At 39.8% G+C, this 16,514-nt stretch overlaps 2 protein-coding genes across 5 annotated transcripts in view; one reads left to right on the forward strand and one right to left on the reverse strand.

Annotated features, from left to right (window-relative positions):
- The window catches only part of ARFGEF1 (ADP ribosylation factor guanine nucleotide exchange factor 1), a 92,942-nt gene extending 80,580 nt beyond the window's left edge, over positions 1-12,362 (forward strand). For all 4 annotated transcript variants that reach the window (XM_061448323.1, XM_061448324.1, XM_061448326.1 and 1 more), the window contains 7 exons: positions 4,532-4,601; positions 6,665-6,794; positions 7,642-7,781; positions 8,147-8,315; positions 9,075-9,213; positions 10,056-10,173; positions 10,912-12,362. In XM_061448323.1, the coding sequence (XP_061304307.1) occupies positions 4,532-4,601; positions 6,665-6,794; positions 7,642-7,781; positions 8,147-8,315; positions 9,075-9,213; positions 10,056-10,173; positions 10,912-11,076 (931 nt within the window). In that variant the 3' untranslated portion in view covers positions 11,077-12,362. The remainder of the gene's footprint in view (positions 1-4,531; positions 4,602-6,664; positions 6,795-7,641; positions 7,782-8,146; positions 8,316-9,074; positions 9,214-10,055; positions 10,174-10,911) is intronic.
- Positions 12,363-15,217: 2,855 nt separating this feature from the next.
- Positions 15,218-16,514, reverse strand: part of CSPP1 (centrosome and spindle pole associated protein 1) — a 58,115-nt gene continuing 56,818 nt past the window's right edge. The window contains exon 31 of the mRNA XM_061448347.1: positions 15,218-16,045. Within this exon, the coding sequence (XP_061304331.1) occupies positions 15,819-16,045 (227 nt within the window). The 3' untranslated portion in view covers positions 15,218-15,818. The remainder of the gene's footprint in view (positions 16,046-16,514) is intronic.

Here is a 16,514-nt window from a genome sequence, read left to right on the forward strand (position 1 = left end):
TGGGGTGAACAAAAAGCTGTTAGGTAAGGGAAACATTCTTGCAATGTAGGGATAAATTATGTGCTAGATATACTACTTCTGTGTTGTAAACGATGGAACTGTTAAAAGCTAGAATTGCCATTTGGAGTAAGGGGAAAAAAAACCAAACCCTGAAACGGTAACCTAATTCAGTTTTTAAAAGGTGGATTTTTTGAGAAGTACTACATTGGGGTTTTTTTTTGTCATTTTCATAAGAGAAGCGTGCTATTGATAGGTAGACTTGTTAGGAGGCTTTTTCTGCGGCATACTAAAATACTACAACAATCCAAGAGATTTGAGCCTCTGTGGATGATAGTTAACTTCCATCATAGGTTTCTATGAATCCTAATTTTTTCCTGAAAATTATCTGGCATATTTGGTAACTTTTTCCTTTCATAGTTAACTCTATGTGAAATTTCTTGGAACAAGGCCTGTACTGTTCTAGGTATTATGTTATACGGATACATCATAGAGCAGAATAACAAGGGATCACACTCAGCATTTTAACAAAGATGAGGGTTTTTTTCCCCTATCCCAGCAATACTGAGGTGAAACACCACTAGTTATCAAATCTGATCATCTTAATGTTGAACTATTGTACTATTACTTGTTCTCTATTTATCAACTAGTTTATAACATTTGCTTCTGGGTATTACCTAGTTCAGGCCTAAAGAAAACTGAAACAAAAGGGAACCTTCTGCACATCAGTCTTTCCTTAATTTAGAGTTATGTATCAGATAGCACTGTAAGAGAGCTTCATTCATGCTTAAAAGATGAGTTATTCCATCTATCACTACCTCACCCACTTTTCTGTGTGAGCAGGTATGAATTACTTACATCCAAAAAATAGTACTAAAGTAAAACTGGGACATCTGGGAATTAGCAGGAAAATTTGTTTGCGTTTTGGTAACTGCCAGAAATAGAATTTGAAACCGAGTTTCCAGATGTAAAAGTCCAATTGAATTGGCCATAACTTACTATGGCCTATACCTGGGAAGATTCTGAAGTAAATACTCCCTAGCAGAACATTTGCTTTGATTTCCACATATGACCAAAATTTCTTACAGGTGAATGTTAGAAATCCTCCTAGAGCACCATTTTGGACATCTAAGGTTTTAGACACATTCAAAATACTCTTGTTGCATATGTGTCAAAGCAGATACAGCTAAAAGCATTATTCCCCGTGCTTATGGCACGTCTGCTTTTCAAATGAGTTATTTTTCGTAGGAGGGTATCTAACTCCTTCCCTAGATTTCCGTTCTTTACTTCTCATCTTCTTTTGCAATCTTTCTATGCCTTCTTTGAGAACTTCTTTATATTATTCTTTTTTATATTTCTGGGTAGGGGGGGAGTTCCCAACTTTTGCAGGGTAAAGTAAATCTTACTTGGATTTTACACAAGTAATCCCTTGAACATACATAATTAGTCTCCTTTCCTATGGGGAAAGCATGCCTGCTCTCTTCCAGATAATTGTTGGGTGACACAAAAGTGCTCAAAACCGTCTTTTTGTTTTGATGAAAGCTGAAGCTTTTTAGGTGGGTAAGATAAAAATTATGATAGCAACATACAGGTATTCATTCACATTTTTAATGGAGTCTTTATACTGCCTCTTTTTTCCTTCTCTTTCTGAGCCTAGGAGGATACTACTTTCTGTACAGCTCCTTCTCTTTTTTTCCCTCTCTTTTTACGCGATCTGGTTCTTTTTCTATGGCTCGTGGTTTGGCATTTTATATTTGTATTGTGTAGTCTGTTAGTCCCAATACTTAAAGAAGGCATCAGATTCTCCTTTTAGCTTTGTTTTACCATATGTGGAAGTAACATAGTAGCTACCATTGAAATGAAGACAGAGACAAATCACACAGTGTATATATGCAGGTTTTATGGGCAAGTGCTTTATTGCTAATTGTTCTGAAGCAGTCAGATGCTATGAATCTCTATAAAATGTGAAGTGTCTTGACAGAGGTTTTGATTAATCTGATCAGGTGGGATTAATTTGTTCTTTTTTAGTATTCATATAAAACATCTTCCACATCTTCAATTTAAGAGTGCAGCACTGCCTGCAGGAGTTCCTGGTTGCAGTACTAGCCTCTGCCCATTCTTGGCAAATTCCCTTTTTGCAAGAAAGATGATCATATTATTTCCTTGTTTGGAAAACAGCACTAGACTGTTTACTCAGCTACCAGTTTCAGCAAGGATCACTTACTAGAAAAGCCCAAACTACTCTTGTCAGGATTCCACAGGATCATTGAGGTCTTGATAGGCGAAGTTACTAACACAGAATCACACAGAAGGGCTGAGTTTGAAAGGCTCTCTTGAGGTTGACTGGTCCAAGCCTCTTGCTCAGGCATGGCCACCCAGAGCAGTTTCCCCAAGACCATGTCCTGGCTTTTGAATATCTCCAAGGAGGGAAGCTCCACAGCTTCTGGGCAACCTGTGCCAGTGCTCCTTCATGCTCAGTGAAAAAGTGCCTCCAAATGTTTAGAGGAGTTTCAATTTATGCCCATTACCTCTAGTGCTGTCACTGGGCACCACTGGGAAAAGCCTGGCTTGGTTATCTTTGCATCCTTCCTTCAGGTATTTATATACTTTGATGAGTTCCCCCTGAGCCTTTTCTTCTCCAGGCTGAACAGTCCAAGCTCTCTCAGCCTTTCCTCATAGGAGGGATGCTCCAGTCCCTTCATCATCTTTGTGGCCTTTTGCTGGACTCTCCAGTATATCCATGTCCCTCTTCTAATGGGGAGCCCAGGATTGCACACAGCGCTGAGTAGGACAAGATCACCTCCCTTGACCTGGACCCCCAGGCCCTTCTCTGCCAAGCTTCTTTCCATCTGGGTGGCCCCCAGCATGTACTGGTGCCAGGGGTTGTTCATCTCCAGCAGAACTTTGCGCTTCCCCTTGTTAAACTGTATGATGTTCCAGTCAGCCCGTTTCTCTAGCTTATTGAGGTCCCTTTGGGTAGCAGCACTCGTATCAGTTTTGTGTCATCAGCAGACTTGCTGAGGGTCTGTTCTGCCCCATCATGCAGATCACTAATGAAGATGTTGAACAGAATTGGACCAAGTATTAACTTCTGGAGTACACCACTAGTTACTGGTCTCCAACTAGACTTCATGCCCCTGATCACCATCCTCTTGGCTTGGTGATTCAGCCAGCCTTCAGTCCGCCTCATTGTGTGCTCATCCAGCCCATACTTCATTAGCTCATTTTAACAGCTTGCTTGAGTCTTCTTTTTATTTCATTTTTATTCTGTTTGTAAGTTTTTAATTGAAGTTTTTTGAAGCTTCCTGAGAGCAACTTTTGGCTCCCTGGTGCTGAGAAAGTCAGGATGAATGCCCTCTTGTCCTCAGGAAATTCAAGACGTAAAATTGGTTCCTTGCGCAAATTATGATGATCTAGCTTTTGCTGGCTTATAATGGCTCATTATTCCATTACTTCCTTTGGCAGATGGAAGTGTAAGACTTTATAACCCAAAATAAAAATGTTACCTCTAATCCAGAATAATCTGCAATTTGTGTCCTGGTGGCTTTCAAGAATCAATTCAGTTCTATGCTCTACTTTATTTCTTGTCTCATTACATGCCTCAAGATTTTATTTTATCTCCAGTTTGTCTTTTTAGTTATATGGTCTGTAGTTGTGTGGACATCAGTGATATGTTAATTCGGGATCCTTAACACAGTGGTGAAGATCTCATTTAGGATAGCAGACACAAATATCCATCACGTGTTTCCTCACACAGATTGAGGCTAAATAGTTAGAGATTTTAACAGTGACAGATTACTTTAATCTACTGTGTAGCAGTAAATTTGAAAGAACAAGAGATGATGGGGCCACTTAGGTTATGTAACTGAATTTCCCTCAACTCCTGGCAGGAAGAGCCAGCCTCAGTAAGATCAGTTAATGCAGAAATTTTTTAGTGCTTAAAGGCAAATATCCTTAAGAGAAAAAAGTGCTAGGGAAGACATCAGAAGTATTGTCAGTGACTTGATACCTAGTAATAGCGATGAATCCTAAGTGGAAGTGTTGAATCCTAAGTGGAAATAGAACTGCAGTGTTGTAACATATCCCAGACAGAGAATGCAGAACATCTCCAGACGTTCGTGCTGATTTGTCCTGGGGTACATTCATTCCCTATTCCATGTGAATCTTAAGGCACTGTGAGGTAACAAGGCCCACTAATGGCACTAGAGCACTGTCCAAAGCCAAATTCAGTATTTCTGAGAAAAGTGAATCAGCCTCCACATAAGCCAGTTGTCTGTCCAGGGCCATTGGCAGAAATGGTCAAGTTCAAAAAACCCAATACTTAAATTTTTCAGTATGTGTGGAAGAATAAAATCTATACTTAAACCATCAATTAGTTTATTGCCTTATGGAATTATCTGTATCTGACCCTCTGTTCAACTGATTTAAATAAAACCATACAAAAACCCCACCATATTGAAGAGGGCATTTTAGAATATTGGTTCTGATTTGTATTTCAAACTTACTAATTTGGTGCTGGTTATGTGTTTTCAAGGCTGCTGACTTGGCGACCAGTCAGTGGGGAGTTTGGCTCTGTATCTCCCTCTGATGCAAAGGAAAAACTGGTAAGCTGCTGAAATAAAAAATACTTGGAGAGTTTGATGCAAAAGTGTTCTGGTGTGGAAGAAGTGAAAAGTACACTTGGTTTAAACCCATTTTTCAGTTTTGATACACTTGAAAAGGGTTTTTTCCAAATAAAGCGCTATTTAATGCTCGAGAGAAAGCATTTGTTTGCAGCAAAGTTGGCTTGCAGAAGTTGGCTGTTGGTCATTATCTGTGTATGTTTTAGGTAATGTCCTGTGTCTGGTAGGTCTCTGTAATACTGTATTTAAGGTTTGTTTTCTGATTTGGGCCATCATTTTTGTTTCATTTTGCTCAGTATTCTCTTTGATATATTGGTATGAGGAGAAAATGCTGGAGGTGGAAAGATTGCCAATTAGACTGACTTTTTCTTTCAAATTTTCTCTGGTAATAAGAATTTAAACATCAGTATTTAAAATAGAATGTGTATAACCGTCAGATTCCTTAGCAGTGATTGAATAAATTGATGTAAAATTTAGCTTTGCCTACAAGTGGCAGCTGTGTAGCTACTTCACTACTCATGAGAATTAGTTTTGCTTTTGGACATTCTCACTAGATTGCTGCAAGTTCTTTATAGATTAATGAAGCATTTGATAAAAATTGCTCAAGGATATGGTCCCAAATGAGTTCTACTAAGAGAGACTTGACTCCCTCCGTTTAACTTCGTGGAGTGCTAACATCATTTACTTTCAACAGAGCGTAAATAGCCAGTGATAGCCAGTTTTCATTATACAGGTATTTTACATCCATGACTGAATGTGTTTGTTATACCTTCAGTCATTTGTAGTGGTTTGATATATAAAAAGTTTTATCTTGGCTGTGTTTTATGTCAAATATAACAGCATGCAGAATGGCAAATATAATCAGTGTCTTAGTCATGAATAAATTGAAAGATCTTTTCTCTTTGAAATAGTTTAACTTGAATGTTTTCAAAAAGTTTGTCTTATGTGTAAAAAAAAGCACTTTACTACTCCAAAGTTAACAGAACTTGTATAATAAATAGTGTTAAAACAGATACATTTTGGATGCTTTCTTTTGGTAGGGTAGAATTCTTGCAGGCTTTAGATATTTCCATCTGATTTTTCTTCAGGCAGTTCAAATCTAATGAAGTGTTCTATTATCTACTATTGAAAGTATGTTTATACTTAATAGAGATGAAAACCTTTGTAACTCACTGGCAAGAGAAGCTGATACATTCTTCATAGGAACTGTATGTGTAGATTTAAATCTTGCTAACAACATAGGGAATTAATGTGTAGTCTCCAGTGGCACTTACGGAACAAATGCCAATAGAGGTGCTGGGTTGTTGAAAGGGGCAACAATTGCTATATATAACTGCTTTGCAGTTAATGATAACATATTTTGCCATTAATTACATTAATGACATTTCCCTATTTTGGTGGCTGCTTTCTGAAATGCAAACAATAGGTATTACCACTGGTCTTAACACTTCACATTCAACTGCTCGAGAAGGAAGATATTTATTAAAAAAATAAATCAAAACCCCAGCAATTCATCTGCCAAAGTCATTGTGATTTACCTCACAATATAACATATTACAAGATGGAGAATAAGAATACACTGAAGAAGTCTGCTGAAGCAGCTCTCTAGCAAGAGCATTTTAAATTAAAACATTTTCTTGACCCACATATATTCTCCTTCATCATCATTTTACTGTGGTAAATTCCCATAGCACCTACAAACATGTTAGGAGCTTGTAAATGAGAACATTCAAGGGAGTAAAGGCCAGGTAAAGATTGAAGTTTGATGATACCTCTTATTAATGAGACTTGTCATTTAAGAGCTGTGTGTTCATATTTTCACCTGTTACAAAAGGAATACTCACAGAAGCTGTTAGAGGTTTTATTGTAAATCAGAGCAGATAACTCTATTTACCAGTATTGAAACCTTGCAGCAAACCTCACACATTCAATCTGTGTTGAAACAGCCAATGTCTGAAGCTATAAAGAGCACAACACTATTGGGGATCAGATCGCAGGAGGTTTCTGTAAGTTAATTTTTAATCGTTTTGTTTTGTTTTTCTCAGGATACCATCTCACAGAAGTCAGTAGATATTCATGATTCTATTCAGCCTAGATCTTCAGATGGACGACCATACCAACCCAGCCCAGGGTCCACAGTAGGTGAAGAAATGAATAAAACCAGGCCAACAGCAAGTGCGTGTTTTGTAGTGATTTGGCATTTTATATCCATTACATAGTAGTAGTTAGCAGAAGTTTATTTAGCAGAGGTTTAATATCTTTAATTATAGCCCTAGCTGTAACTTGAGAAACATCATGTGAAGAAAATTACATTTGTCTTCATGTAGCATGACAGAATGCTGTTGGGGTCCTGTGGGTCCACGTTTTTCACCTGTGCCTTACAAATCTAGAGTTCAGCTGCTAACTCGCAGGCCTTTAACCCAGATCAGTATATTGTTTTTAATTAAGAGCAGAGTCCTTTCTGTGCAGAGAGCAACAAAAGCAATTGCTGGGGGATGGGGGGAGCGGGGAGGAAAGTGTATTTAGACTGATTTGAAGAGCGTATATCAAGATATACTTAAGATATTTGTGCAGAGTTAATGTGTTGGTGCTTAAAATGCTCATACCTGGTGGTATTATAGTACTTGCCACAAGTACAAACAAGCATCAGTTTTATCAGTGCTGTCCTAAGCTTCCTCTGCCTTTGTGCAGTCTTAGCCTGTCATTCTTGCCATTGCACTGATGCTAACAAGATCACTAATTCTGGTGATTTTTAGGTAACACTGAATATTTGTCCAGTATTTGTCAGGCAGCTTTAAGGTTCGGAAGTAGTTCTTAAGAACCTGCCAGTTGTTAACAGTGGTTCATAGAATCATGGTTGTCAGTCCTGGTTTTATAAGAGTAATTCAGATGGGTGGATTCCAGGTTTGGTTTATGAATGTGCTTGAGGTTAAACTGTTCTTCAACTTACCCCCAAAATAACTCAAAAAAGAAACAAGTAATGTAGTTCTTCAGTTAACGAGCAGTTTTCTTTCCTTTAAAGAATTTCCAGAACAGAAGTTATTTGCTGCTCTTTTAATCAAATGTGTTGTACAACTGGAACTCATTCAGACTATCGACAACATTGTATTCTTCCCAGCAACTAGCAAAAAAGAGGATGCGGAGAATCTAGCAGCAGCACAAGTAAGTAAAACTGATTGGTGTCTTTCTTTTTAACAGGTTTTCCTCTAGCGAATAAAAATTCATAAATTCCCATAACATATTCTAATTTACAGTTTTTAGAAGTGCTGGAGAATTTCCAGCAGACTGTTAAGGTCTTTTACATCTTGTATTAAATTGCACTCGCTGTGCTGAGGCAGTGCACTGTGGAGGTTAAAACATGTATTGTTTAAAGGGATTTCTGTAACTGGGATGTAGATACAACTTCCAAATGCAGTTTTAAGTTTAAACACGAGTACAGATGGAAACAGGGTAGGATCTGAGTTAATCACTGGAGCTTGCTGAAGTCAGTTGCAAATTTTTACTTGAGATCTCTTCCTTTGTAATAGAGAGATGCAGTAGACTTTGATGTCCATGTGGATACACAAGACCAAGGGATGTATCGTTTTCTAACATCACAGCAGCTTTTCAAACTCCTCGATTGTCTGCTGGAATCTCACAGATTTGCTAAAGCATTTAACTCCAACAATGAACAAAGAACTGCTCTCTGGAAAGCAGGTGAGTCAGTCGCCTCGGAGAGTCATTTTGTGAGAATGTGTTACTGTGCTTTGAATTGACCCAAAAATAGGTCAGAAGTGCTTGGATGCTGAAAATGAAATTGAATATAAGGTTTTAACTTCATAACCCTAAAATCCCTAAGGGGAGACCACCTCATCTGAGCAAATACCCGTTGGATTTCCTAAGACTTAAGGATTCACTGGGTTACAGCTGCCAAGCTGATCCCTGGTTGTCGGTGCGAGCCTCATACTTGGAAGCTGCCACCAGAAAACTCCGAAACTATTAAGGGTGTTTGCTTTACCTACCAATGTTGTATAAGTGTCATTTTCTGAAATAGCTGGAAAATGGACTCTCTTTAGCATTGCGTCTGATCTATTCTTTGCCCCACAGTAAGCTATATTAATATTTGAATCCAAAACCAGCAATAAACCATTATACACTATATATATATATAAAAATATATATATATATGATTGAGACAAATTGGTCCATTGTTCTAGTGGTTAGAGTGCACTTTTAACATACACCCACATTTCAAATGTACTTGGAAGCCTATACAAAAATGGGTGCCAAACACAATTCTGGTACATATACGTAGGTTAATTTTTAGCAGGACTCTATTGTACTAAATGTAATGAGAAAAAAATTCCATAAGGGGGTTCTTTTGTCTATATGCAGAAGATGCTTAGAAGGTGGAGGACTGTAAGGGAAAATGTCAGATGAAACAGGAATCTAAACAGATGCTTGGAATTTCTCTAGGTTTTAAAGGCAAATCAAAGCCTAATCTTCTGAAACAGGAGACTAGCAGTCTTGCCTGTGGGCTGCGCATCCTGTTCCGTATGTACATGGATGAAAGCCGTACCAGTGCATGGGAGGAAGTCCAGCAAAGGCTACTCAAGTAAGCTCCACATAGCTGAACCTGTTGATGTTACTTCTGATGTTAAAGAATGTTTATTTAAAAGGGTAGACTTCTGTTTGCAGTAAACTTCCTAGAGCTAACAGGTGGTGGACACAGTGTTCAAAGCCAGGCTGGAAGAAGCCTTGGGTGACATGGTTTAGTGTGAGGTGTCCCTGCCCATGGCAGGGGGTTGGAACTAGATGATCTTACGGTCCTTCCCAACCCTAACTATTCTATGGTTCTATCAACTAAACCCTGCTTTTTTCTTTCACTGTCCTTGGATGGTTTAGGTAAATGATGCAGTTTGGTTTTGTCTGCAGGGAGCACTGGGATGGAGGAGCCTGTGGGCATACAGAAGCTTTTGGCCTTTTGGTTATTACTGTGAATACTGAGTTTCACCTGAATGTTCTTAGTTTGCAAAGCTGTGCAAGCAAGTGTTGATATAACAGAGGGCTTAAAACATGGCAGTAACGCAGTGGAAGTACTTTAAGGTTTACAGACCAGGGAGCAGGGCTGGTTGCATCAGCATGAGATTGATTTTTAAAGTCTATGTACCGTTTTGTCACATGCAGTCTAATAACTCTCAAAGAGCACTTGATATGCTTTAAATACATGCACAAACTGCGCAGTCCTGATTTGTTAGTGTATTTATTCCTGGAGTCCTGGGACTTTGAGTTGAACAAAAATCACTGCTTTCTGTTACTACTCGGGCTTACAGTAGTTTTCATAAAATGATGCTGTTCTGCACCAGGCCTCTACACTGGTACAGTTGTAAAGCCCTCTCTGCAGTAGAGCTCTAAGTCAGATGCTAGTTAACTAGATTTTGTGTCTTTTCTCTCTAGTGTCTGCAGTGAGGCTCTGAGTTATTTCCTTACTCTTACTTCAGAAAGTCATCGGGAAGCCTGGACTAATCTATTACTCTTATTCTTGACTAAAGTCCTGAAGATAAGTGATGAAAGGGTAAGTAACTGTTTGGAATGGTATTTAAGACAACACTTAGAGGTAAGAAGTAGTTTGAGGCCAGTTCTTCACACACAGTTAAATACTTGACATTAAAACTTCCTTCTGCTCTGTAGACCCTCTTCATTGAGGGAACGTACATTGAAATGCATACACTTGACGCACTGAGAGTAATGCAGAGTGAGGGTGCAGGAAGTGATGAAATAAAACATGTCTGAGAAAATTCAAAAGATGCTAAAATCTTTTAGAAGCGTGTGTGAAATTGCTTTTACCCCTTTCCTGCTGAGGAAGAGGATTAGTGGCTGATAATTTATTCAAAGAACTAACTCCTGTTTATGCCTCCAGTGCTGCATGTACATCACCTTGACCTTCTCCAAAGCAATTCTGCAGTAAATGAATCCATATTTGGATCTCCCTTTATTTCTAACAAAACTTAGCTGAAATACTAAGTGAAAAGGGTCCCCTGTAACAAAAACCTGGTGATAGAAAAACTTTCTCTTAAAAAACAAGCATTAGAAAGGAGCTGTGTGTAGCCATTGAGCATCTGTCAGAGTACCTCACTGCTGTCTTAGCCTTACTCTAGCAGTGCTGGCTTCAGTTACAAAGTGTTCCTGCTTGTCCCTTTGTGGGTTTCTCACCTTGACTTGGGAGAGCTTTTAAAACCCTTCACTGGCAGCATGCCCTCTGAGGTGTATTGATGTGTAATAGAATAATTTCTTCTGTTTGTTTTCTCCTCAGTTCAAGGCTCATGCCTCATTCTACTACCCTCTCTTGTGTGAAATTATGCAATTTGACCTGATTCCTGAACTTCGAGCTGTTCTGCGGAGGTTTTTTCTGCGGATTGGTATGGTTTTCCAGATATCCCAGCCACCAGAACAGGAGTCTGGATTAAGCAAGCAGTAGCAGATAGTGACTGAGTATTGCTCTGTTGAAAAGTTTCTATTCCTCAGCTAAGTAAAAGGACCAGGTAGCTGAGCCATTCTGTCTGGATATCCATAAAAATGATTTCTTTGTCTGGCAACGTGTATCCAAGGGTTAACGGTACCGATGCTTACAACTGTAATTAAGGCTTGCAATACTCCAGTCCCTTTATTTCCTGACGGATTATCTCTATTGGTTTCTCTTACCTGGCTCATGCTGAGCACAGAGCCAGTTTTTAGCACAGTCCTTCTGTCAGCATGGGCTGCAGTGTCCTTTACTGTCCTAGACAGCAGTTTAGCAACAGATGTTTATGGTTGGTGTGAAAGTAAAATGTACCCAAAGAACTATATATGTAAAGGTTTGAGCTTCTGCAAGAAGTACAACTCAGGAGAGCTGTATTTTGAATGATAAAATGTTTATAGTGAAAAGAAGATTATTGTTCATGGGAAAAGATATTTAGCAACTATGTCTGATATTCTAAGATTTTTGCACACTCAGGCTGTCTGAGACATTGGGAATCATCCTTCTGTGAAAAATGTACAGAGATGCAGGTCTGTAATATAAACTCTTTAACACTATACAGTTCTTCCTGGATTGTTTTATTTCTGTATTCTTGATTTGCTGAAAACCCATAACACTTCACTGTTTACCAGATGCACTAGAAGTTTGGGTTTATTTTTTGGGGGTTGTGATCTTTTTCTTTTCTTTCTTGCTTTTGTTCTTTTTTTCTACCTTCTTTTTTGGTTTCATTGTAGCCCAGAAGTTGGTGTTGCTGACTTTTGTCAAGAACAGAGGTAGAAATATCACGACTGACATAACTGCCTGTAATATACATGTTTTAGGGCTTTTAACTATAATGAGCCATTGAAATGATGATCCTTCAAGGACTGGAACTTGAATCGCTGCAAACAAGTCTAGGTTGTGTCTGCTGTCAGATGTTTTTTGTTTGATGTAGATTTCACTCTTATGTACAGAATTTAGTGTTGAATATATTCAAGTAACAAATCTGGCATGGTTTGGGGATGGTTAAATTTATTGGAAATGTATTCATACTGTGAATTGTGCTCTGATGGTTTAAAGACAAGATTGTCAAGCATTCTGTATTACAATGGATGTAGAAATTTTTTTCAGATGGACAAAATGTATATGGTACAGATATGTAAAGTTTTCTATGTAAAAAAAATTCTGTACAACTTTCTGTACAATATTTGGTTCTCATCTGGCATATTCTAATCAGGTTATAGGTCAATAAAGTTTTTGAACTCTTTCATCAGTGCAATCAAAACCAGTCTAACCCACAGCTACTTGTCCTACAGCTTCCTTTGCCTCTCGTGCTCTCATTCCAAAGGAACAAATCCCGGGCCTCTGGGGGCAGATAGGTGGGTGCCCTTGGTTGATAGTTGTGGAAAGAATAGAGGTGCTTGTAGGTTGACCAGTCAGATGAACCCTGCAGTGCTGCAAAGACAGAAACTCAAACACCGCAGTCTGCTTTCTGGAAATTAACATATTAATAGGAAACAGATTATAACATTTTGTCTGACTGCTGCCTGGGAATATGTCATCCAGCTGGAGCACCTCTGCTATGAAGGAAGGCCCAGCAAATTGGGCTTGTTCAGTGTGGAGAATAGAAGGTTCTAAGGAGACATTAGAGCAGCTTCCAGTGCTCAAAGGGGGGGCCTACAAGAAATGTGAGATGGACTTCTTCCAAGTCCAGGTAGTGGAATGGTTTTAAGATGAGATGAGATTTAGAGTAGATATTTGTTAGAAATATTTGGTGAGGCACTGGCACAAGTTGGCAAGAGAAGCTGTGGCTGCCCTGTACCTGGCAGTATTCTGGTTCTAGTGAACTAGATGATCTTTAATGTCCCTTCCACCCCAAACTATTCTGTGATAAAACTTGGGACTAGCAGAGGATAAAAGTGTGACAACTGAGAAGTGGACAAGGGAGTCTGACCTGACAGAGAAATATATCTCCCAGTAGCTGCTCACAAAAGTAAGCAGTTCAGTGCAGTGAAGGGAATTAAACAGCATGACCTGTGACTAGGAGTTTTCTCATAATGTTAACTGGAGTGCAGCAAAACCAAATTGCATTTAACAAAATCAGAAGGGGGAGAACTGAGTTATTTTAATTAACTGCAGTTGTACAGCCTTTCTTCTTGGGCTGTATTTTGGTTTTTTTTTCAGTTTGTTGTGTAATGTTTAAAGGTTAAACCACTGTATTAGGTCAGACCCAAGGTCTGTTGGTCTGACAGTGATCAGTAATAATGCTTGGAGTACCTATAATGTCTTCCCATTCCTCTTGATATCAGACTCTCCCTTACACCAGTGGCAAGTGGTGTTACTGGTACTATCTGTGACCCACAGCACTGCTATAACAGCTAGTCACATATCCTTTACCCATGTATGCCCACTTCCTTTTTAAATGGCTGTGTTCAAGATTCCTCAGCACCAAGCACAACAGATTACCTAAAACATCTGGTAGTTTGGGTTGTGATTTGTGGGGTTGAGATTTTTTTAAGCCTTATTTGCTTCATTGTTGTGTGCTCCTATTTACTAAGGACTTAACCTTACAGCATGACCTTCTCAGGCCTTCCCTTAGTAATTGCTTACTTGGAAGAGGCCTAATACGCTGTTCAGCCTTGGATGATTGGAAACTGAACTCCTGGCACATCGTGACTCTCTCCTGCACCTCTCTTTAGCTGTTGCAGTGCCAGAACTGCACTTGCTGTGCTCTGGGTATCATTTTCAACTTGCATCTACACATCGTTATCAGAAAAGCAGGGTCAGAGGCAGGAAATGAGTTCTACATCAGTCAGCTCAGCTCTGAGCTCAGGCCTGCAGAGTGCAGCTGCTTTATTTTGCAGATGAGACTGTCATGATAAAAATAAAACCATGCAGGGAGGTGGGCAAAAAGGCTGTGCTGGCAGCTGAGCTTTGTATATACTGAAAGGAAGACTGGGAAATATGTGAAGGAGCAAGAGTATCCTGGGTATCAGCCTCAATGTCAAGGGGAGGACAGCTGTAATGAAAGTGTAAATCACAATGCTAAATGCTGTTAAGCAGTGAGGGTAAAGTAGGTTCAGTGGTCTCGTCACTGCAGCAGTGAAGGAAGCAAATCAAAGTGGGGCTGTGCAGTGTCCTATGCTTGGATGGGATGGTCAGTGACATTTAAAGAGCTCCTTGCAGTTAAATGAGCCTGGTGGTTTAGGCTAACGCTAACTTTATGGGTCAGTCATAGTTTGGGGGATAAATTAAAAAATTTAACTAAGCCACTCAGTGAGGGAGAAGACAAATTCTGTATCTAGCACAGAATTTAGATACAAATTCTGTATCTAACACATCACAAAGTTCAACGCATGAAACAACTGAAGAGGGTCTTTGAGCATCAAAACCGAGGGGAGGGCTGGCACGTGACAAACTGAAGTGTGAAATGCATGAGGTGGACTTCATCAGGAGAGGCGCTGGTAGGGTGGTAACTGTACATAAAACCTTTTCACTTAAGCTGCTTAAAATTAGTTGGGGATTCAAGCCAACATGAGCCCTATGTTACATGCTCTAGCCTAGGCCTTGGATTACACCACACTCCCTCCATTATTTACTGGCCATTTCTGACATACCCCAACTGGTACGCCAGAAACTAAGGGGTAGGATTGAGCACGATGTGGCGCTGTCTGAGAATTAACATGCTAAACCCACAAAGAAGCGAAGCACAACACAATGTTGCAGTACTACAGCTCTCAGTAAGCATCCCCAGCCTGCTGTCATCACAGACAGGCCCTTGCCTTGCAGGCAGACTGCCTTGAAGGCAGCATTTTAGTGAAAATAAAGACATTTTTACAAATTGTTTTGGTTTCATTATTTGTTTTCCCTGTTGGTCTTGTTTGGTTTCTGCGTGGGAATTCCTAACCCAGAGCAAAGTCACAGCCTTACCCTTTATCTTGGTGTTTCTGTTCACTGAACATCTAAAATCTTGCTTGTAGCTACAAGTCCTTCTTGCTAAAGCTCCATTCTTTTATTCAATGCTTTTTCCAGATGTATTTTTTCTGCTTCTTTGAAGGCAGCCTCAATGTTCTAGTTTGTTCATGAGTAAATACAAGCAAACAAGAAAAATCTGCTTTCACACTTTTAGTAATAAAATAATTTATTAACTCTTAAATCAGAACCATAAATTAAATATATGCAACACTATCTGTATTTCCAGCACATAACAGGTTAGGGAATAAGATACATTGCTAATAGTCCATGAAACAGTTGAGCTTTCATGCAGGTCAGCACTCCTGACTGTATGAAAAGCAAGTGCCTTTCTCTGAGTTACTTACTGTTTTGGTGAAAGCTTAAAATGCACCTCAGCTGTTGGGTTACTCTATTTCCAAACTAGTTTAGAGTTTGACTATAAACAAAGCTAAAAATTCACTTTGATTTAATATTAAATTCACACACACAAACACACAGTTTCTTGTGGTAAGTCCAGCTCTGAGGCTGAAACTCATTTAAAAAGTGCAAAACCACTAAACTATTCCTCCACACAGCATACAATACAAAACATCCCTGCCCTCCATCTCCACTGCACTGCACTGCAGCTTCTGTTACCTTGTTATTGCTATTTAAAATCCTACCTACATCTCCATGCTACATCCCTGGAGGAGGGCTCGGCAGCCCTAGAAAGTGCAGTAGTGCGGCGTGGCCCCTGCCTGCACAAGGCACAGCGGTTTGGGGGCGCTGGGTCAGCCGTGCGCAGTGGACAGCCCCTGCCAGCTCAGCGGTAGCGCGGCCTCAGGTGAAAGCTTTGCTGGGCTCGACTCATCTGCCATGAGCCTCTGGAGCGTCTCTGAAGTTCCTGGTCGCAGCCAGGGCTCTGTTGCAACCGTGTCAACAGAACTAGGCCGCCTGCCAGCATTGGATGGAGCAGGCTTCAACAGGTCCTCCGCTTCCCCCAGGGAAAGGTTATCACCTGAGAGAGGAGAGCAACATGTATGTGTTAAAGGGGACAAAAGCTTGCCACAACATTCTGTAATACTGAACAGGCTTATCTGTCTGCTATGAAAGCATAAAAATGCTTTTAAATCACATTCATTTCTACTTGAAACACATTGCTGGTGTTCTGAGGAACTGGGCCCACCTAGAGTAAACAGCAGACTCCACATCGTTAATGTCAACAGCTCCTCCTCCTGCCACATCAACCTAAGGACAAACCTGGATGGATTTCGTAGAATCACAGAATGGCATGGGTTGGAAGGGACCTTAAGGGTCACCTAGTTCCAACCTCCTGCCATGGGCAGGGAGATTTGGCAAAAGGTTCTTTCCAAAAGCCTCCTATTGTACGGAGAAGTCAAATGTGTCACTACGTACATGCATAGAAAATGCCCATATAAACAAGGTCATTAACTGTAGTGCTATGGCTAAACACCCTGGTATAGGCA

The sequence above is a fragment of the Pezoporus flaviventris genome, unplaced genomic scaffold (assembly GCF_033815535.1).
Source record: "Pezoporus flaviventris isolate CSIRO_AGI_PZ_B2104156 unplaced genomic scaffold, CSIRO_AGI_Pfla_v1 ptg000007l, whole genome shotgun sequence".
Lineage (NCBI taxonomy): Eukaryota > Metazoa > Chordata > Aves > Psittaciformes > Psittacidae > Pezoporus > Pezoporus flaviventris.